At 40.1% G+C, this 23,815-nt stretch overlaps 1 protein-coding gene and 1 long non-coding RNA gene across 4 annotated transcripts in view; both read left to right on the top strand.

Moving 5' to 3' along the window:
- The first annotated feature begins 804 nt into the window (after positions 1-804).
- The window catches only part of LOC103477529 (double-stranded RNA-specific editase 1-like), a 31,029-nt gene continuing 8,018 nt past the window's right edge, over positions 805-23,815 (top strand). Inside the window, exons 1-4 of the mRNA XM_017307884.2 lie at positions 805-1,251; positions 8,273-8,347; positions 19,037-19,971; positions 23,618-23,732. Of these exons, the coding sequence (XP_017163373.1) occupies positions 1,164-1,251; positions 8,273-8,347; positions 19,037-19,971; positions 23,618-23,732 (1,213 nt within the window). The 5' untranslated portion in view covers positions 805-1,163. The remainder of the gene's footprint in view (positions 1,252-8,272; positions 8,348-19,036; positions 19,972-23,617; positions 23,733-23,815) is intronic.
- LOC145554513 (uncharacterized) lies at positions 14,237-17,342 on the top strand. 3 transcript variants are annotated; one of them, XR_014090475.1, is made up of 5 exons: positions 14,237-16,135; positions 16,427-16,566; positions 16,742-16,879; positions 16,987-17,092; positions 17,178-17,342. It is a non-coding gene; the product is annotated as an uncharacterized LOC145554513 (long non-coding RNA). The 3 variants fall into 3 exon arrangements; XR_014090476.1 differs by having other exon boundaries at positions 14,241-16,566; positions 16,987-17,068; XR_014090474.1 differs by having other exon boundaries at positions 14,241-16,566.

Raw genomic sequence — 23,815 nt, 5'->3', positions numbered from 1 at the left:
AACAGGGTGGAACTTTAAGCTTTACAGGTTTAACATATTGAAGATAATAAAAAGTACAGAGATGGTGACAGTTGAAGCTACTTTGTTTTCCATGGTTGAATTCACTTCAAAACTAATTTATGTCACTTACATGAAATGGTTTTTATGGAATTTTAGATTTTTTGAAGGCAGAAATGAAACATCATAACAGGGTGGAGTGTTAGTACTAGGACATGTATAATATGAAGAAAATATCAAATGAGAAAATAGTTTCAGTAGATTCAATTGCATATTAAAATAAGGTTTAGTCCAGTCAATCAACTTATTGAAGAAAAACATAAATATATATATATATATATATATATATATATATATATATATATATATATTATAGTCTAAACGTCATGAGGAAGTCTATTCCACTGCACTGGGGACACATGAAATTTAACATGTCAGTCACCAAAAAGGTGTGTAAAGAACAAAATAATATTTAAAAGGCATTTCATTTATATTGAATAATGGCAAACATCTAAATGTATAATTAAAATACTTTGTTGTAAATATTTGGCAAATTTTACTAGAAATAATTGTAAGCAAAACATGGGGACATGGAATGTTGCCACAAAAAAAGAATCACCCATATATATATATATATATATATATATATATATATCTTTGTCCCAGTTTTTCCTTTTCATCTGTTTTACTCAGAAATTGGATCAGACCTGTTTCATTTCTTAGAATGTTCTCTGGCTTTAAACAGTAAATGTATGTTCAGCCTCAAAAATCCCAACACATTTATCTTCACCCCTCCAGGTCACAATGATGCTCTACTTTGTGTTGTCGTGCCACATTGTGAAAAGGGACAAAATGTCAAAACCTTCATTGGATGTGAATACTTTAGGAAGGCACTGCATCAGGTTGCATCAACATTTCAATGTCAAGTGGACCAAAACAAATCTGAGATGAGGAGAAAATGAAATGTTCTGAGCCCTAAAATAAAGAGGGTGGAGTGGAGCTAATTCACAGGTCACTGGTGTTGTTAGCAGTTTGCTCCATGTGTGGGATACCAAGAATCAGTGTGGCAGGCAGAGGAAGGAGGTGGAGATCAGTCCTCTGCTCCTCCTCCCTGTTCGCTCCAAAGTTGTCGACAGTCTTCCAGAGCCTGTAGGGACAGATCAGCCATGGCTCTGCTGCTGGATGTGGCTGCACACTGCTGCCTGGTCCGCCGGCGGTTCAGGAGGAGGAGGAAGAAACGCTCAGAGCGTAAAGGTACGAGTCTACCTGCTGCTCCAGCTTCATCCTTTTTGCATGAAGCTGAATTTAGAAGCTGCTCTTCACTTCACAGGAGTTTTAGTTGTATTTGTGCTTCATTGTATCAAAGCCAGTCTCTTTTAGTCATTATTAAGGTGTGTCTTGTTCAGAGGAAAATATCTGTTCAGTCATTGCTCATGTTCAATAAGTGGTGCTGCTCTAGGTAAACCACTGAGCACACGGAAAGCATGGAGCCGTGGATGTGATGTTTTTGTCTTTCTTCTAAACTCTGAAATGTTTGACGTTAGCTCCACAGCTTCAGTTTGATAAGTTTCTGTCTTATTTGGTGTGGTGCTCACTAAAGTATTTATACCCTTTGAATTATTTACCTACATGTTATCCAAACTACAAACTAATGTTCAATTGTTGATTTTATATATATGTGTGTGTGTGTGTGTGTGTGTGTGTGTGTGTGTGTATACACTGCTAAAACAAAATAAAGGGAACACTTAAACATTTAAGTGAACACTGAAGTGTTCCCTTTATTTTTTTGAGCAGTATATATATCTATATCAGTGACGTCACCAGCTTCATTGCTGGTGACTCTGACTTATGACTTAAACACCATCCATGTTGTTGGACCTACGGAAATTTTGCGCATGCGTACAACGCTGTGGGGCAAAAAGACTAATCTTTTACATGTCATCTATAGCCGCGTTAACTCAGTGAAACTTACAAATGTAGGTATTAATTTCGTGCTATGATCCACAGCAAAGTGATCTGTATTCTCCAAGCTACACAGACTCGTTGCCATAGCAACAGACAACAATGCCACTTCATGTTTTAGGATTTAACACCAAAAAACATTCAAGAATTTTGCACACAGAACAAAACATTTAGTTTGTTGTTGTACGTTTTAGACTTAATGTTTTATTAATAAATAATTGCGGTGGTAGATTAGCTACCGCTTCTACTTTACTGAATTATTTAAACATTAACTGTAGCCCACAAAACGCACATTTAATTAAAAAACTAAACAAAAACATCTTATTGCTGTCTTACCTTTACGTATCAATGAAATCCATGCGCCGCTAATTCTGCACAGAAATATCCGTTCATCCAAAACCAACTTTATCCTCCATGTCTTTTCTACTCCTTCAAACTGTCTTGAAGTAAAACGTTCAGCTCGGTGTTGGTCTTCCTTTAGTTATCATCTCCTGCTTCAATTGAAAATCCACTTTAAAAAACTGTTTAAGTGTAGAAATGTAGTCTTTCATGTTGACGTCGGAAGAGAGAAGAAAACAAATTTATCGCTGTACTTTACTTATTTACTGTGTGGCTAGCTCTATGGCTAACTCACTGTGTCTTACTCTGCAGTTGTGCAGTCACTATATCTGGGATCATGAGCGCCCCCAGCGGTGAGGCAAGAGCCTCGAACCTGTTCTCTGCCGTTTCTTATGGCTCCTCCGAACACAAAACACGATACACACACAGTTGGTGACAAACAAACACTGTATATTTGATTTTCCATAATCGAAATTATGGAAAATCAGTCCATATATTAAATGTTTCTTAGCCATTTTATTGCCGGCGTACAGACAGGACGAACATGCTGTCATAATGGCAGCCAGTGCAGTGAGCGAGAGGTTCATCAATCCCAGGTGAGGCTCAGCTGCTGCTGCCTCACCGGCTTCGCTTCTGAGGATTTGAATGGAAAAATGCGAAAATTCAGCGATTTTGAAGAAAAACTAATCAGAATTGATTAAGCTAAGAAAAAAATAGATACTTTATAGTACATGAAAATAGCAATATAAATGATTTTATATTACATATATTATTTATATTACATATTATTTTTCCATGATGACAGGTGCCTCCCCTGACTGCACGTCACTGACACACACACACACACACACACACGCACGCACGCACGCACGCACACGCACGCACACACACACACACACACACACACACACGCACGCACGCACGCACGCACGCACACACACACACACACACACACACACACACACACACACACAGAGAGAGAGAGAGTTTATATTTGCTTGTATATTGTGCGTTGTTCTGAAGTGTGTTCTTGTTTAAGTGAACAGACCAAAGTACCAAACTGGATAACAACATATCTGATTAACAAAGTTCTAAATATTTTCCCAACAGCAGTCATTGTCAAACACGGATGTTTGTGGACTACTGGAAGCTGTTGAACTTCTAGAATATAGTTACAGAATCACACAACATCATCAGCTGCTTCCTCTTCATTCATCTTCATTGGCTTTGGGTGAGATTAGAAACAACTAATATCCACTCAGGAACAAATGCTCAAGTTTACTTAATCCCCACATTTATTCAAATTTTAGTTGCTGCACCAAAAGCCCAGGCAGCAGATGTGTTGTGCTTCCTCATTGCTTTATTAGTCTAATGGTAATTCATGCAGTGTGGTAAACAGCAACATCGTAGGAAAAAAGAAAAACTGTACTCAGCCATACTTTGCATGCGGGGAGAGTATAAAGCCCATTATTTTCATGTTCCTGCTAAGCGAGGTGTTGGGAGATGAACTGAAGTGTGAGTTTAATCTACTGGGAGCAAAAGTGATTTTCACACGAGCTCTAAGCCGATGTGCTCTGTGAGGCGTACATGCCATGCCGCTTCCATGGGATGTGCCTGTCGGCCCAAAACTTGATCTGTCTCGCACACAGGTGATGTGCAGGAACTGATATCGCCCTCACTCCTCCCTGCCTCCACCCTCCAATGTCAGCTCTGTCATCAAACTCTGGCATTAATCAACAGGTCTGTTAGACTTCCTCCATGACAGCCCATCAGAATGCCTGTTAAATGTCTGAGTCACCTTTTATTTACATCAATTGTATATAACACACATTAATCTGATTGGTACCTGAAAATTTTCCTCTGGACAAAAAGTGCCCTTCTGAAATCTTTTTTTTTCTTTTTTCTTTTTACAGTGTAGTGTGTGGCCTGTAATAAATCTCATCCTACTGAGGCAGCAGGCGGTTCTAAATGCCACACAAGGTGCCGTTTTTTTTATACAGTTTCTTTCTTTTGTGTTATTTCCTTTATTTAACCAGATAAAAAAACCCGTTGAGATCCAGATCTCATTTGCAAGATGGATGTGGATGGAAAATCTGCAACACACAACAACCTGCTTACACAACAGTAAAACAAATTACACAATTTAAACAAGTTTGAAACAAATTACAAAACAGCTTGAAAGCAATAACACTGATTAATAGTTATGTTGCTTGTTTTCAAGAACTGCTCCAAAGAAACCAAATCTGACATCTTCACTTCAGCCGGGAGCTGATTCCATGCAACATTTATTAATCTAAAGAAACCAGACTGAGATGGGATGGAATGACCTCCAGGATGGAGGAACCACACGGTGATGACAGACTAATGGGCTTTTGGTGCCTGATCAGCAACTGTTTTCATTTACTTCTTGTTACCTCATTAATACATTATTCATCTAATTATATCTTACAATAATACTTTAAAACAAAAAGTGGTATTTTGACCAACAATTGATAAAACCTTCAGATAATTAATACCACAGAGGCCCAAAAACTACAGGCTGAAAAGTGTTGACTGTGCTGATATTCCCTGCTTGTTAGGCTTCAGCAAACACCTTTACCTGCCCTTCCACCAGCTACTGCTGACCTTAAAACCAAAGCCTCAGAAAGTGAAATTCAACATCAGTCCATCCCCGGCTCCCAGGGAGATAGCAGTGGACCGGGCCTGGACTGGGCCTGGCTGTGGCTCGGCCGGGGAGAGCAGAGATAACCGTCTGTTGTGCACAGTGAGCTCAGTGATGCAGGGAGAACGCGGTAGAGATGGGTCAGTGGATGGCAGCAGGAATCTGAAATCACTCCTATAAACTTCTCCATCTTTATTAAAAAGCTGAGGTGAAGCAGAACTGGCACGACTGCACCTTTTTGGATTGTTAGTATTCCACCATATATTTCCCCTCAGTCAACTTGTTATCACAAAGATTGAGTTTTTACCGGTAAACTTTCTCTGTCAATCTGCTTCTTAACCAGCAACACATGCTGCAAGCTTTGAAGGCTGTGATGAAACTATGCTGGATGGGAGTTCAGCAACTGCTCTGCTCTGTGCATCCGTCACTATAACAACTGAGGTGTGTAGTGATAATTCACAAGACACAATCCAAAAGTCCATATACTTGCAAACCCCTTAATTTTCTAACTGTAATGAATGTTTTATGAAGAAAAAATCTTTTTAGGAATTATTGTAAACTTTTATAACTTTTTGCCGTTCAGTATTTTCAGGTTTTTCTGTGAAACGTGACTCAAGATTTGTTCAAAATTCCCCTAATAATGGATTTTTGTCATAGAGCATATCTAAAATATTCAAAATAAAATGTAGCTTGGAAAGCTAAAATACCAAGGTGCATTGCTCACTGGCTGCTGCTGTTTGCTAAGCAGTAAATCCTGAAGAGTCATTTGTTCTCCTGGGCTCTAAATGACTCCAAGGTTGTGTGTATTATTGCATGTTAAAGTATATTTGGGGTTTGAACTGTTAAAATATTCACTTGCATGTGTTTGTAGACAGAGTCTTAAGTAATCCAAGATGTTAGCTTTTTGTGGGTGGTAGTGATTCTTAATTCCATCAGATATCGGGAGTTTACTGATGACTGGGAACACGTGTTCATACCTTCATAATCCATTAAAGTGTTGTCTGTCTGCATCTTCTAACGGTAGTCCTCATGTCAAAAAGTTGCTCAGTTCTCCTCAGCTGCTGTAAAGAGTCCACTACAGTGTTTTAACTCATCTGCTGTCAGCAGCACTAATACCTGTAGGTGGGGATTCTGGTTTGGGGCCAATGTGGTGACTGCATGGTAACTCTGTTAGCTTTAAGTGGCATTAGTACCTGAAAATGACTCAGGCCCTACAGCGACTTCCAGAGTCACACAACAAATTAAAGCTGTCATAAAGATTTCACAGAGAAGTTCGGAGGATTGTATTCTTTGTGATCCAGCCAGGCTGAGTCTAAATCAGCAAAGAAACTCAGAAGTAATCACCCCAACCTAACTTGTAGAAAACAATTAACCTAACATCCTGTTTTTGGACTGCAGCTGATGTTTTCACATATTTTCTTAGTAATTGGTAGAATTGCCTTTTAAACTATAGGATTTGGGTCAAATGTTTCAAGCTTTCTTCCTCAAGCCACTAGAAATACCTTGCTTGGAATTATGGGCTTATTCATCAAGCTTGACTGCCTGTCACTGGCCAAACCACACTGAAACAGAGCTTGTTGCAGTGCTGTCTGTCTGCATGTGATAGATTGTACATTTTTCCAACAGTAAGTATTTTAGCTTCAGAGGTCAAAAAAAGTGTTTTCTGTCTTTTGCTGAATCTTTCATTAGACGGATCCTGTTCTGTTTCCCTATAATTTGCAGTAAATGTCACAAACATTTCCATCCGAAAAGTTAAGTGAATTTTAAACAGAAGCTTCGTGTGAACTGCAGGTTAATCAGCTTTCTTTTTGTCCCGTTCAAGCTGAAAAGGTCAGGCAGTAATCTAGGAGAATTAACTCAGCTTTACAGAAATATCTTTCTTTGCGATATTTTTTTTCATCACTTAAATGTCACATTTCAAAGATTTGTTTTATTTACATTCTAATTAAATGCCAAACCACAAATCCTATTATTGGATTTAGAAAAGTGGGTAACACTTTATTTGAAGGGCTGTGCATGAAACTGACACTGTCATAAACATAGCAACACCTTTTATGAATAGAAAGGAGACTTCATCAATGTTTATGACAGATAAAATGAAGTATTATTTGGTAAATATATGACTTTAAAGACAAAGATGCCAGTGTTGTAGTCAAGACCACCTAACCCAAGACCAGAGTGCATCGAGACCGAGTCAAGACCAAGACCAGTGCCCCGTGCTACATGACACAATAAAATGTGAAATATGATTAAAATTGCTTCTCAAATTGATATGAAAGATCCACATTCCCATAAAAGCACACAGATATTAAATGCTTAGAGTTGAAGTAAATTATAATGATCAATTCAAACTCTTCTTTGTTCTGCTTTGCTTCCATCTCTGTGCCACAATCTGCAGAGGTCTTATGTCGCCCCTAACAAGATAACGCCCGGGGTGGTTGCTCATGTCAGAAACCACCCCTGTCTTGTCCATTAAACATAAATCATTAATGGTAAACGGTCAACTATGAACACTGACCAAGGAGCAACAAGCAAGAAGTAACCAGGCACAGGGAGAACCGTTACTGTCGTCACTCTGTCTCCCGCTCCATGAAACCAGGTGACGAAAATAATCAAAGAGCAATGCGCATGCGCTACGTTCTTGTATTTTATTTATTCAATGATCAAATAAATATATAAAATTGAATAGTAATAGCTACTGCAGCATGCACAGAGCTTTGCAAAAACAAAGAACGGTTCTCAGTCGGGCTACAGTCCTGTCGTTCTTAGTAGAGAATAGGAGAATCGGATCATTCATGAACGTCACATCACTGTATTGCAGACTTTGGTTACAGAGGCGTTGCACATGTGCGACACATCAGTCAATACCTTCGCACAATAAGCGCAGAAAGTGACAGCATTTATCATCCCAAATGCAACATATTTGTCACTACACAGCTAGCTTTGCTAACATCACTTCAAAGAGCTAACCATTCATTGCATGCCATATGTGGAACCTCATACCAGGGCGAGGTAAAGGGGAGGCGATGTGTTAAAGAGTAACAGAAACACATAATTACTAAGTCACGTTATTCAATCCAGTGAAAACAAGGATGTTGACAAATAAGCTGAACAATATGCTGACAATTTAGTGACATTTTTACGGTTGTGGTTTGAAGGGTTTTAAAATAAAATTCCGAGACTGACACAAAATTGAGACTGGTCTCGAATATTACAACTCTAAAAACCCTAAAAGATGCTTCAAGTAGTAGTTGGCAACATGAGAAACGAGAGAATCCAATGAAAGCTGATTGAAGTTTGTGTTTCCTGCAGGTGGATCAGGGAACCGGCCGACCCGAACCCAGCAGAGGCAGCCCATCACAGAGGGGATGGAAACACAAAGCAGGAGTGAGTCCAAACTCCATGTTGATATCTTTAAGTAAAGTTCTGCTTTTTGTGGAGAATTGACTCTTTTTGGCTCCAGTTGCTCTCTTGTAGCATGTATGTCATTTAGCATCTCTTAACAGAAAATCATCACAAAATGTACCATTGAAGTTGTTTAAGGGGAAAGAAATAGATTAATTTGAATATGGATAATCCGTGAATGATTTCAGACTATTTTTATGTTACATTCTAACCTCCATACTTAGTACAAAAATTAAAAATACAAGCTGTGGGAACAATGACTTATTTTGGAACATATAGGAGATGTAGAACATTCCAGATTTCATTGGGGCTAATGCACTAGTTATTAGCCCCAAGTCCATTCTACCTCAGATAACATTCAAGATAGTTCTAACTGGTGGTAACATGTTACCATATTTTCACCTGACACAATGTGAATTTTGAGGTTTGGAGACAGAAGGAAGATGTTTAACCTGACAGATAATCCAGCTCAACCCAGCGCAACAGACTGAGACAGTCAGGGAAAATGTAAGTGAATGATGATTGCGTTCAGTGTAAGAGTGATAGTGCAATTATTCTCCTCTGTGGTTTGGCTGAGCCAACAATTTATTTGGCTCAACACTAACACATGCAGCCTCCTTACACTGGTTATTTGTGCTGGGTGGTAATAATCCCATCCCTGTTGGAGGAACATGTGGATTATGGCTGACAGTGGTAGAGCTCAAGGTTATTGAAGGGCTTAATGCAGCAATTTGTACAGGTTTCACTCATTGTGAGGTAATCAATCATATTGTTAAACATGGTTTGACAACATTATCATATCACTTCACAATAAAAATTTTCATGCTGAACTACCAGCTGTTTACTGCGACAGACTGGCGACCTGTCCAGGGTGACCCCGCCTCTCGCCCGGTACGCTAGCTGGAGATAGGCGCCAGAACCCCTCCCGACCCCACTGAGGGACAAGGGTGTAAGAAAATGGATGGATGGACTACCAGCTGTTTATTTAAGAGGAGTAACTTCCCCTCCCCCTCTTGTTGCTTAGGGCTTTGCCCTTTTTGTTGCTCAGTTCCATCCAGCCCTTCTGTCTTTATCATTGTCTTTGCATGCTGTCCATTTTGCTGCTAAAACCCAAACTTTGTCCTGTTTAATCAGTGCCTCCACTCCTGTAATTTAGTGTTCTTATTGGATTACATGAAGCTGAGCTGGTAATGAGTTTTGGTCAGAAACTGGCCTCAGTCCCATCTGATCAATCTGGATCCAACGGGACAAAACAGGACAACAACCTTTAGTAGTGGAAATAAAAGGGCAGCAGTTACATACCCACAGGGTGTGACATTATTCCACTTTCAGGTTAAACACAGTGTTTGCAACAGAAAAACTTGATGATTTTTTCCTTCCTGGCCAACAAATTCATAATGTCATATCTAGGCCTGTCATGATAACACATTTTACTGAGCGATTGTCTAAAAAATTATTGCGATAAACAATAATATTGTTTCAAGACCTTTAGACACTGATTTAATGGACATTATGTAATAATGCATGCTATTTCCTGCCATAGACTTTATTTTCAAAAGAACACATAACACTGGAACTGATAAACTAAATAAACAAAACAACCAAAAACAAAAATAAAATGGATTCTCAGTCTCCATTAACATAAAATGTACTTGAATAAAAACTAAACAACATAAAACCAAAGTGGAAATAAATACCACATTCAACCAAGAGAGTGCAGATTATGAAGTCTGTATACTATATTGCCCTTCAGTAATCAATAGAGAAAACGGGCACATCTGACCACCTGATGCAATAGTTCATCACTCTACACCATTTTTTGCCCCTATTTTCCCCTTATGACAATCTTAGATCGATGGCTGATCTAACCGATCATCCTGCAGTGTGTGGTGTGTTACGGCAGATCGTCGTGGCCGCTCCGATCTAAATCAGGGGTTTTCCCCGACTGGGAGTTTAACGCTGAATGTGACAGATAGCCAATCAGAAAGCGCGGATTCTCCTCCATGCTTTCTGAGGGGAAATTGTGAAGGGGAATCCCAAACAGCTGACACGGCGCAACATGAAGTCCAGAGGACATTGGAGATGATGTGTGGTATCATTAATGTTTATTCAACATTTCGTGCAAAGAATATAGAAATGACAAGGGGAGGAGTTGGGGCCAAATTACTACCGCAGTTGATGAACCCGGTAAGTTTTCAGCTGTTCTTCATTAACGTGACATAAATAGGTTATAATGATTTTTATTCAGTCAGGACTTTACGCTGACTCTATAGCCACATGCATCACAGGTAGATTCTAGTAAAGCATTGATTAATGCCTGATTTTAAATTGAGTTAACTGGACTTGTAGCCATTATTTTGTGCTACAAGTCCAAAATAATGGCTGGTGGCTGGACACCACACAGCACCATAGAACCACTATAGCCTACCTAGGATTTCTGTCGGCTAATGTGTCTCAGGTTTTGAAATTATGGCCCGACAATCGGCCGACAAGTCGTGTCGTGTGCGCTGGACATTAGACTAATGAAATGAGGAAGGGAGGGTCAGTGGAGAGCACCGGAGCTGCCCAGGTGAAAAAATAGTACACTTCAAACATACTTACATTTGTGAAAGCATACTTTAAGTATACTAAATATTAAGTGTACTAGCTATAAGTATATCTGAAGTATACTAAAATATACTTGTACCAATTTTGAAATGAGAACTTTAAACACACTTAAACATAATTGTACCAAAATATACTTTTAATATATTAAATAAAAGTATACTTTAAGTGAACAAAATATGAATGAATATGTATGAATTTAAGTGCCTTAATAATATTTTACTATTTATTAAAATTGCATACAATAAAAAATGATAATCATGATGTAATTCTTTAAGAAAGTATCCAATCAATTTTCAGATGTGTGATGTAAAACCTTATAATCAACGGCATTAGCTGCAGTTCATACTCCAGACCAGATGGTGGCGGTATTGCACCATCCATCCATTTTCTTCCGCTTAAAACGCCACAAAGAAAAAACTTGAAAGCAGGGAAGATAACAGACGCTGTTCAAATTCGCCATTTTTACTCAATGTCAAATTTATTTATATAGCACTTTAAAACAGGTATAAAACTGCACCAAAGTGCTGTACAAGAACGACAACACAAATAACAAAACAGAGCACAAAGCTATACATCAATTAAATGCCAAAGAGTAAAAATGAGTTTTAAGAAATGATTTAAAATGATCCAGGTTGTGGGCAGATCTAATCTGGAAAGGTAAGTTATTCCATAAAACAGGAGCAGCAACAGAAAAAGCTCGATCTCCTTTCCTCTTAAGTCGAGTCCGAGGAACTGCAAGTAATAACTGATTATTAGATCTTAAAGTTCTGGACACAGACCGGAAATTTAAAAGGTCCCGAAGATAAGGGGGGGCTAACCCATTTAAAACTTTATAAGTTAACAAAAGAATCTTAAAATCTATTCGATAAAAGACAGGCAGCCAGTGTAAAGATGCCAGAGTTGGTGTTATATGGTCATGCTTCCTGTGAGAAGCCGTGCTGCTGCGTTCTGGATCAGTTGAAGTCGCTGAATCTGTGATTTATCCATCCCTCTATATAAAGAGTTGCAATAATCCAGACGAGTTGTTATGAAGGCATGGATAAGTCCTTCAAAGTCCTTAAAACAGAGGAAAGATTTAACTTTTGCTAAAAGCCGAAGGTGGTAGAAACTTTATTTAACGACAGAACTAACTTGTTTATCTAACTTTAAAAAGCTGTCAAAAGTGAAACCAAGATTCCTAGCAAAGGTTTGATAAGACCGAGCCAAGAATCTGATCTGGGTTTGTAGTCTGAAGTTTTTGACCAAATAACAGAACTTGAGTTTTGCTCTCATTGAGGTGAAGAAAGTTTTTTTCCATCCATAATTTAACTTCAGCTAAACAGTTTAGCAACAGCTGAAGAGAATCATTTGTACCATTTTGAATTTTAAGAGGCAAATAAATCTGGATGTCATCTGCAAAGCAATGAAAGGAAATATAACATTTTTGGAAAATCTTACCAAGAGGCAGTAAATACAAGATAAACAAAACGGGCCCTAAAATTGACCCTTGGGGAACACCATACTTAAAGGTCTGGCCCCAGAACAGGATTGGTCAAGATGAACAGAGAAGGTTTTGTTTTCTAAGTAAGATTTAAACCATTCTAATACTGAGGCCCTCAGGCCGACACAGTGTTTTAATCTATGTAAGAGAATCTGATGATCTACAGCAGGGGTCCCCAAACTTTTTCCTGTGAGGGCCACATAACGTTTTCCTTCTCTGGTCGGGGGCCGGAGTCAGTTTGTAACAGAAAAAGTGAGACGATTGCTTGTATTTTATTGTATTGCAATGTATTGTTTTCCAGAAAGCACAATCAAATAACCCTCTCTGGGTTCTTCACCACACTGCTCTTCCTGTTCATTACTTTTATGGACAGAATTTCTAGGCGCAGCCGAGGTGTTGAGGGGATCCGTTTTGGTGGCCTTAAGATCGCATCTCTGCTTTTTGCGGATGATGTGGTCCTGTTGGCTTCATCGGAACGTGATCTGCAGCTCTCACTGGAGCGGTTCGCAGCCGAGTGTGAAGCGGCCGGGATGAGGCTCAGTGCCTCCAAATCCGAGGCCATGGTCTTGAGCCGGAAAAGGGTAGAGTGCCTTCTCCGGGTCAGGGGGGTCATTCTGCCTCAAGTGGAGGAGTTTAAGTATCTGGGGATCTTGTTCACGAATGAGGGAAGAAGGGAGCGGGAGATTGACAGGCGGATTGGGGCAGCGTCTGCCGTGAAGCGGGCGCTGTACCGGTCCGTCGTGGTGAAGAGAGAGCTGAGCCAAAAAGCGAAGCTCTCGATTTACCGGTTGATCTACGTTCCCACCCTCATCTATGGTCATGAGCTTTGGGTCATGACCGAAAGAATGAGATCACGGGTACAAGCGGCCGAAATGGGTTTCCTCCGCAGGGTGGCTGGGCTCTCCCTTAGAGATAGGGTGAGAAGCTCGGTCATCCAGGAGGGACTCAGAGTAGAGCTGCTGCTCCTCCACGTCGAGAGGAGCCAGTTGAGGCTCGGGCATCTGGTCAGGATGCCTCCTGGACGCCTCCCTGGTGAGGTGTTCCGGGCACGTCCCACCGGGAGGAGGCCTCGGGGAAGACCCAGGACACGCTGGAGGGATTATGTCTCTCGGCTGGCCTGGGAACGCCTTGGGATTCCCCCGGAGGAGCTGGAAGAAGTGGCTGGGGAGAGGGAAGTCTGGGCCTCCCTTCTGAAGCTGCTGCCCCCGCGACCCGACCCCGGATAAGTGGAAGAAAATGGATGGATGGATGGATGGATGGGTTCTTCACAGAAAAAATCCAGGACAGATTATAGTCCGTATTTTCCTAACTATGAGCCGCACCGGACTATAAACCACAACCCAAAGTTTTTTTTTTTAACCAGTAAACATACACATATAAGCAGCAGATATCTCTGCCGCTCCAGGTTTGCCACAACGATGCAGCAGCAGCAGATGGGGGGGGGACAGCCAACATTTGAGTCATAACAGGTCAATTGAATATCACATTACGTTGAAAAAGAAAAAGTTGCCAAGTTTAGATTTAACTGAACTGATTACGGTAGTTTCTGTACGGTAACTAACAGTAAAAGTGCTGATCCTTCGTGTTGCTACTAGCATGTGCTAAAAGAAAATGGGCGCCTTCTTCTTTAGATTTCAACTGCAGCTTGCATCCATTATTGTTGCACTACTGCCATCTACTGGATCCTAATATCTATACCTCAAATTATCATAATGATCCCAGTATCATTTAAAAAACTGTTAAATAGCATTTCCCCTCAATGCTATTTAACTGATCAACAACATTCTCAAATTTCAATTCCCTATTAAAACCTAATTCCGTTTTAATGGGCGCTTTCTACTTTTATTTCCAATTTTGATTCACTTTGTAATGGTCTCACTATGGTGTCTTGTACCAAAACTAACCATCAGCCAAACTCCTTTCACACCAGTCAGGATTAATTAGTTCTTCCTTTATTTCCACATAGAATGGAGTGAAACTGTCAAAACACAAACAACTCAGGATGAGCTCAGAGCAGCTTACAGAAGTGTTTTACATTCAATTTCACACATTAGAAGTACAACTGATACAGCAGCTACCTCAGAATGCTATGAGCTGCAATGCTATGTAACGACCTGAGAAATCTTAGCAGCCTGCTAGTTAGCAATGACGTATCACATAATCAAATTGCCCGCAGGTATTTCCAAAACTAATTCAATAAACAAGTTACTTATTTTATCATATGTTAACATAAAGGCTCATTTTGAAGTATAGTATATAGTATATGCTTCCTGGTATTGTTCAGGGGGCCGGACCAAATATGGAGGCGGGCCGGATCCGGCCCGCGGGCCGTAGTTTGGGGACCACTGATCTACAGTGTCAAATGCAGAGCTCAAATCTAGAAGTAATAAAACTGCAACGTTGCCTGAAACAACTGTTAAGAGGAGATCATTATACACTCAGAGCAAGGCAGATTCAGTGCTATGAGCAACTTTAAACCCAGACTGAAACTTCTCAGTTATATTATTCTCATTTAAAAACATTTCAAGCTGGATAAAAACTAATTTTTCAAGAATTTTAGATAAAAAAGGCAATTTAGAAATGGGCCTGAAATTTGCTAGGTCACTGGAGTCTAGATTGGATTTTTTAAGAAGGGGTTTGACCACAGCCTGTTTAAGAGTAGATGGGACACAACCTGACTGCAATAAGGTATTTATCACCTTAAGAATATAGCTGCCAAAAATCAGAAAAATGTCTTTTATCAGACGAGTAGGAAGACAGTCCAATGGATAATTTGAAGGCCGCAGATGCTTAATAACCAAAGTCAGTTCATCTATAGAAACAGGCTGAAAATGCTCCAGAATAGCTATGCATTGTGGCATTCCATAGGATTCTAAATCTACCAGCTTATTCGAGCCTCTAAGAGCTTCAATCTTGTCTATAAAAAACTTAGAAAAAGCCTCACAACGTTCAACAGAGCCTAAAGGGCTAGATATAATCGAGGGATTGACAATCCTACCCAGGACATTAAAAAGGACTTGCGGACTATGCTTATTTGAAACTACAAAATTAATGAAGTATTTCGATTTTGCTAATTTGACAGCATTCTGATAATTAAATAAACTGTCTTTCAAAATTCCAAAAGAAACCTGCAGTTGATCTTTTTTCCACCTCCTCTCAGCGCGCCTACATTCTCGTCTGAGCGCACGAGTGGTTTCATTAAGCCATGGCTTTAAAACTTTCTTTCTTGTAGTTGATATAGTTTTCAAAGGAACTACAGTATTTAGAGCATTAGAACATACGTTGTTAAAATTTGTAATAAGAGATTCTATATCAAGGTTATCAGTAGGGAATGTAGTATGAGCGAAGATTTCATTCTGTTAGAGAGCAGTATCAGAGTTAATGGTACGACAAAGTAAAGGTTTAGCATTGGTTGTAACCACAGAAGGTGAAATCTTAATAGAGAATAAAACAGGGAAATGATCTGAAATACAAGTCTGAAAGATTTCAATGATATCTTGCATAATATTGCCTAAAAAGTAGAGAGGGCCTTGACAATAGTTACTAATTTTGGTAAATTCAAGCTGGTGACGTCCTAGTCAGAGTTAGACGACAACACAACGGGACAACAACGAATGGAAATGAAATGTGTGTCACAAACGGAACCCGGAGGGACGAACTCTGCTAAGTGTTGCTAGCTAGTGGTAAGTTTACTTATTAATTATATTCATTTAATTATAAACAGTGCAGTAAAGATATATAACTTACATTGGTTTCATAAATTATTTTATCAATTTTATTGTGACTTATGATTACTATAGCAATCATTCAGCTTCATGTTATAACTGCATGGAGGCTGTTTGTTGCGACTTATACTTTAATTCATAAACTAACCTGGTTTTAATTAAGCTCCATAAGACAGAGAGACTTTGATATTGTGAGGTTGTTGTTCTAACTCGTTCATCAATGATTTTATCTTCAACATATGTTTGCAGTCTAAGCAAATGGAGATGAAAGAGGAAGCCAGAGAAATCAGGTGTTAGGAAACATAAAGACTTTCTGTCTCAGAAGAAGCTTTGACTCCACCAGGTCACCAACCAGCTCTGAGGATGAACCTTCACATCGTCTTCATGATGTAAGTTTGTTGTTTCAATGAGGAGCTAGCTACATTTTCAACAACAAAAACTGCTGTGTTACCAAAACTAAGTGCTTAATAAACATGATTTGATTTAAAGATAACTGGACAGAATTTATTCTCCTTGTTAATCTAATATTTATCTTTCATTTTTTTATTTGTTGTTGTCTTTCAGGGCCCAGTGATGGACTGGTGACCTGTCCATGGTGAACCCTGCCTCTCATCTGATGGCTGCTGGAGATGGGCACCACCAGCCCCCCTCACCACCCTGCAAGGATCAGTGTGTTCAGATCATGGATGGAAAGATTTTAAGGTAGTTTGTCTCCTTAAGTCCACACTCAAAACAGCTTCATAGTTAATGCCAACATCAACTGACTCTATGACATTGCTGACTATTTTTTCTACTTCTAACATAAACAGGCAAAGAAGAAACCCAGAAATGTTTTTCCACCCCAGGCATCTGGTCCCAATCATCATCAGTTCTGATGATGTCACATACATGGCGAGTCCACAACGTCTTAAAATTGTATTATTTTTTTATTTGCAATTTTTCTGTTCTCTTTAAATAAAATGCTTTCTCTGTTTAATTGCTCTCTTGTTCTCTTTTGTAGGTTCCTGTAAGGTGCAGTGAACAGGAATGTTCTGTCGTTGATCCTCACTGTCATGTTTTATTGTCACACTTAAATTGTCATGTTCATTGTGTTCACTTTTGATGTGTAAACTGATAATTTATGTAAAGTTCATAAAGTTCTGAGTAAAATTGGACAATTTTAAAATGTTGGTAATAAAACAAAATATTTGAATTACCTTGAACATCTTGTGTAATTAATCTTTCCATGTGATTGTAGCCTAAAACAATGTAAATACTGCAGTGTAGTTATGCATGTCATGTACAAAATAGGTACGTAGGAATAAAGACTTTCACGAGTAATTAAAATTGTAGTTTATTATCAAAAGCAGGAAATAAAAAATAAAAATTAAATATAATTTAAATACATTACTAATATATTAATAGTATATTTGAAGTATATTAAATATATATTTTTAATATAATTCTGAGACAGAATAATTACACTCAAAATATAATAATTATAAAAAAATATAATAAAGCTCTGAAATATATTTAAAAAGTATACTTTAAGTACACTTGAAGTTGTTCCAAAAAAGTACGTATAGTATACTAAAATATACTATTAGTTGTAATTTAATACTATTTAAATACTACTAAAGTATACTAAGCACAAAATTAGTTGTTTCAAAATAGTACAGTTTAAGTACATCAATCAAAGTATACTAAAGTATGTTAAAATTTAGTATAATGAAGTATACTTTTTTTCACCTGGGTGAGCCTTTCTCATTCAGTGTCATCAAGAGAAAGAAAAAAAGGCAGGAAGAGACGATAAAGTCGATAATTAAAATGAGGTCGATATGTTTAATTTATCATGCGATTAATTGATTTATCGTTTATCGCGACAGGCCTAGTCATATCATTACTTTTGTCATGTTGAAACTTTAATTAAACTGAATGATTCTTTTAAAATCTATATTAATAATTATTTGCTATGACAATTTTAATATTGTGCAATGTGTAATTGTTTAATGTGAAAGGTTTTTATACAGTTAGAATTTGAACTCCGATCCCCTGTGACTCCATCCAGTGTGTGTTGACTGCTGAATTGATCTGTTCTTGCTGACGTGACGAGAACTTCCAGAACACAGAGGTTTCTTCTGCTAAGAAGCAGAACAAAAAATATATATATATATATATATATATATATATATATATATATATATATATATATATATATATATATATATATATATATATATATATAATTTCATTCCAAACAAAACTTGGAATTTATCCATGAGGATTTATAATGTTTAAATGTTGCAGAGTTCATACATTTTGTTTTATGTTTTTTTCTCCTTATCCTGATTTTTTTCTCACGAGCACCAAAAGCAGTAACCTATCAAGCTTTTGCTAGAGGATGTTATAAATGGGAATTTATGTAGCATTCCAAGGACTTTGTTAACAGGGTCTGGTGATATGTGTTCCTAAATGCCATGAATGACTTGAGAAAGAAGAAACAATTCAGTTGGAGTTTGAGCTTTAATTTTCATATGAACTTTCCAGTTTTAGGTGCAAATGAGATAGAGGCAGCTTTATTTTTGTCTTAAAGAATAACTCTTGCTGGTTGTAAGTTTTAGCAGTCATAAATGATGAAAATACTGTTACGCTTCAGTTGTAAATTTATTCTAAATATGTAGTCAGAGTTTCATGTTTCATAAAAACTTCTATCAATATTTGACACTGTTAATACACTAAGTGTGAGTGAGAACTTGAGGTCCGGTTGGAGAACACACATCACTGAGCTCAGTTGCAAAGAGATAATAAAGGACTCTAAATTTTACATTTACAAGATCCTGCAACAAAGGCATTGTAAGTTACTCTTTCTGGGTACCGCAGGTTCATGCAGCACAGATGTTAAGGAAAATCACAACTTGGACAACCTCTTCTCAAAAGAAGGGGTTGCATCTGTTGCTGTTCAGCTCCGCAGTGGAAGGACGGGCAGAGCTAGGAAACGTCCCTTAGCGGAGGGTAACAATGGCCGCACACCCAGCAAGTACTGGCCGAAAAAGCGTAAAAAGGTCTCAGGACCCATTGTGCCCAAGAATGCCCTCATGCAGCTGAATGAGATAAAGCCTGGACTTCAATACAAGCTGCTTTCTCAGTCTGGCCCAGTACATGCGCCTGTGTTTGTGATGACTGTTGAGGTCAATGGACAGATATTTGACGGCGCAGGTCCGACAAAAAAGAAAGCCAAGCTAGGCGCTGCGGAGAAGGCCATGCGTTCCTTTGTCCAGTTCCCTAACGCGTCTGAAGCACACATGGCCATGGGTCGGACTCTGGCTGTTCACACAGACTTCACCTCAGACCAGGGGGACTTACCTGATGAGCTCTTCAATGCCTTTGAGACATCCAGAGCTCTAGGCGACCCATTATACCTGACCCCCAACAGCAGGAGATCTTTCACAACTCTGGGAATAGAAAGCCCATTGCTCCCTCCCCCCACCTCAAACATTGTTCAGTCTCCGCTGCCCCCTAATCCATTTGCCTTCACTTCCTTGACAAGTGGCAAGAACCCTGTAATGATTCTGAATGAGTTGAGGCCAGGACTTAAATATAATACTGTGTCTGAGAGCGGGGAGAGCCATGCCAAAAACTTTGTCATGTCAGTGACAGTGGACACTCAGAACTTCCAGGGTTCTGGGCGGAACAAGAGGCTGGCCAAAGCTCGAGCTGCTCAGGCTGCCCTGTCTGTACTCTTTCATATTGAGCCGGACCAGGTATTGTCCCGGCAACCTATACCCAAAGAGGGATTGCAGCTTCATCAACCACAGGTGAGCAGGATTTTACTTTGTTTTACTGTCTGTTTACCTGTACCTTACTATAAACTAGAGAATCATCAACTAACTTAGTAATTAATTAATTGTTAACAGACTTTAAAAACAGCTATTTGCTGCAAGAACAACTAGTCAGAGCTGTAATTTAGCTAAAAGTGTTTGTGTAATATAACATAAAAGTGGTTTCAATGAGAAATCTGCAGAATTGGACATTTTATTTTACCAAATTAGTCAATTAGTCAACAGAATAGTTAACAGAATAATTGATTGAATAATCAATTACTAAAATAATAGTTACTACAAACTGACTTTCACTTATAGCTCTGTGCTGTTTATATCAGTACCATCAGCTGTTAGGTATCTTGTTTCTGATCACATATGTGATTTAAATAAGTAGAAATAAAGTAAGAAAACTTTATTTATGTAGCATCCTTAATCATTGACATTTACCTATTAAGAAAATCTAGTTACCTATTATAAAAATCTTAACACTTTGCAAACATTTAAGTTTAAATTAATTCTTTGTTCCATCCATCCATCCATCCATCCATCCATCCATCCATCCATCCATCCATCCATCCATCCATCCATCCATCCATCCATCCATCCATCCATCCATCCATCCATCCATCCATCCATCCATCCATCCATCCATCCATCCATCCATTTTCTTCCGCTTATCCGGGGTCGGGTCGCAGGGGCAACAGTTTCAGAAGGGAGGCCCAGACTTCCCTCTCCCCAGCCACTTTTTCCAGCTCCTCCGGGGGAATCCCAAGGCGTTCCCAGGCCAGTAGAGAGACGTAATCCCTCCAGCGTGTCCTGGGTCTTCCCCGAGGCCTCCTCCCGGTGGGACGTGCCCGGAACACCTCACCAGGGAGGCGTCCAGGAGGCATCCTTATCAGATGCCCGAGCCACCTCAACTGGCTCCTCTCGATGTGGAGGAGCAGCGGCTCTACTCTGAGTTCCTCCCAGATGACCGAGCTTCTCACCCTATCTCTAAGGAAGAGCCCAGCCAAAGCTCATGACCATAGATGAGGGTGGGAACGTAGATCGACCGGTAAATCGAGAGCTTCGCTTTTTGACTCAGCTCTCTCTTCAACACGACGGACCGGTACAGCGCCCGCTTCACAGTAGACGCTGCCCCAATCCGCCTGTCGATCTCCCGTTCCCTTCTTCCCTCATTCGTGAACAAGATCCCCAGATACTTAAACTCCTCCACTTGAGGCAGAACGACCCCCCTGACCCGGAGAAGGCACTCTACCCTTTTCTGGCTCAAGACCATGGCCTCGGATTTGGAGGCACTGAGCCTCGTCCCGGCCGCTTCACACTCGGCCGCAAACCGCTCCAGTGAGAGCTGCAGATCACGTTCCGATGAAGCCAACAGGACCACATCATCCGCAAAAAGCAGAGATGCGATCCTAAGGCCACCAAAACGGATCCCCTCAACACTTCGGCTGCGCCTAGAAATTCTGTCCATGAAGGTAATGAACAGAATCGGTGACAAAGGGCAGCTTTGGTGGAGTCCAACTCTCACCGGAAACGAGCCCGACCTACTGCCGGCAATGCAGACCAGACTCTGACACCGGTCATACAGGGACCTGACAGCCCGTATCAAAGGGCCCGGTACCCCATACTCCTGGAGAATCCCCCACAGAACCCCCTGAGGGACATGGTCGAACGCCTTCTCTAAGTCCACAAAACACATGTAGACTGGTTGGGCGAACTCCCATGCACCCTCCAGGACCCTGCTGAGGGTGTAGAGCTGGTCCAGTGTTCCACGACCAGGACGAAAACCACACTGCTCTTCCTGAATCTGAGGTTTGACTATCCGACGGACCCTCCTCTCCAGGACCCCTGAATAGACCTTACCAGGGAGGCTTAAGAGTGTGATCCCCCTGTAATTGGAGCACACCCTCCAGTCCCCCTTTTTAAACAGGGGGACCACCACCCCAGTCTGCCAGTCCAGGGGAACTGCCCCCGATGTCCATGCGATATTGCAGAGTGCGTTAGCCAACACAATCCCGCAACATCCAGAGCCTTAAGGAACTCCGGGCGGATCTCATCCACCCCCGGGGCCCTGCCACCAAGGAGCTTTTTGACCACCTCGGCGACCTTGTCCCCAGAGATTGGAGAACCCAACCCAGAGTCCCCAGGCTCAGCTTCCTCAACAGAAGGCATGTTGGTGGGATTGAGGAGGTCTTCGAAGTATTCCGCCCACCGGCCCACAACATCCCGAGTTGAGGTCAGCAGCGCACCATCCCCACTATAAACAGTGTTGGTGCTGCACTCCTTCCCCCTCCTGAGACGCCGGATGGTGGACCAGAATCGCCTCGAAGCCATACGGAAGTCTTTCTCAATGGCCTCTCCAAACTCCTCCCACGCCTGAGTTTAGCGACCACCCGAGCCGCATGCCGCTTCACCTGCCGGTACCCATCAGCTGCTTCTGGAGTCCCACAGGAGGGGCCCCGGTGACCCGCGTCCGGGCGAGGGAAAACGAAGTCCAAAGTTTGTATTCATCATAAGGGGTCTTCGGGCTGCGCTTTGTCTGGTTCCTCACCTAGGACCTGTCTGCCTTGAATGACCCTACCAGGGGCATAAAGCCCCAGACAGCATAGCTCCTAGGATCATTGGGACACTCAAACCCCTCCACCACGATAAGGTGTTTTATAAAAATGTAAAATAGCTATGATTGTTTTTCTTTAATTTGTTAATAACTTTAATATTTCAATTATGATTTCAATATTTCCCTTGATTCAGCCAAACTCCGATTTGCCTATAGCAAATTTAACTCAAACTGATTTCTCTTTTTCTAGTCTTTTTCTAGTATTCATTGCTAACATAAGCTATTCATCTATATCAGCACTTTCCTTCAGTTTTACATGATTCATTCACATTGTGGAAAACTATAGAACTTTATTTCAGTAATTTCCAGGTGGTGAACATTGAAAAAAAAAAAAAAAAAAAACGCTTAAAAATATTTGCATTTGAGAACTGAAAAGTCCTGCCTTTCCTTCCTGGTTTTCTGTCAGGTTTCACTTAAACTCCACCTGGTGTAAAAACGTCCAGAATTTTTATGAAACTGAAGGAAAACTGGAAATTTGTGTATGGGAAAGTATGGAATTACTCTTTTCTAGTGAGAAAAAATTATAAAGAGATACCTTGAACTGACAATAGTTTTATTCTAAAAAGGCTTTTGTTGTGACCAGTTTGACAAAATATGATTAAAGGTGACTTCAGGAGAGACAAGTTCAATTCACTGAGAGTCTATTTACACATAAACTGATCCATACCTGTAATCCCTGCACACTGATAACAGAGTTGTTATCTTAATTAGTATCAGCACCATGGCTGAGTACCATTCAAACACTGTTCTTCATCAAGCTGCCTCAGAACGTCAGCGAGTGCAGCAGCTCTCAGAGCGCTTCGAGTGGAGAACCTGAGAGCTTCTTTGCTCTCTGCCTGTCATTTACACCAGCAAAAAAAGTGCAGAAGAACTATCATAGCTTTTTACCTCTTTTTAGCACGTTGTCTATTGCTGTTTCATAATTCATAAATACTTATAATGAGATGCAGGTGCTTATCAGGAGCCTTTCTTTCAGACTGTTTCTGGAAGCTTTGTGTCTTATTGTTTTGCTTGCCTTAGGTCCTGGCTGACGCCGTCTCTCGTTTGGTTGTTGAAAAGTTCAGTGAACTAACTGATCACTTCACATCTCCACATGCTCGAAGGAAAGTCTTGGCAGGTGTTGTCATGACAGCAGGTATTTTCTAATTTTCTTACTCTGTACTTTACTAGGCGCTCTGTCAAGAATAAAGAAAATGTTAAAAATAAATGTGGAGAACT

The sequence above is a fragment of the Poecilia reticulata genome, chromosome 2, assembly GCF_904066995.2.
Source record: "Poecilia reticulata chromosome 2, P_reticulata-male-v2, whole genome shotgun sequence".
Classification (NCBI taxonomy): Eukaryota; Metazoa; Chordata; class Actinopteri; order Cyprinodontiformes; family Poeciliidae; genus Poecilia; species Poecilia reticulata.
This window is presented reverse-complemented; position numbering and strand designations above follow the sequence as displayed.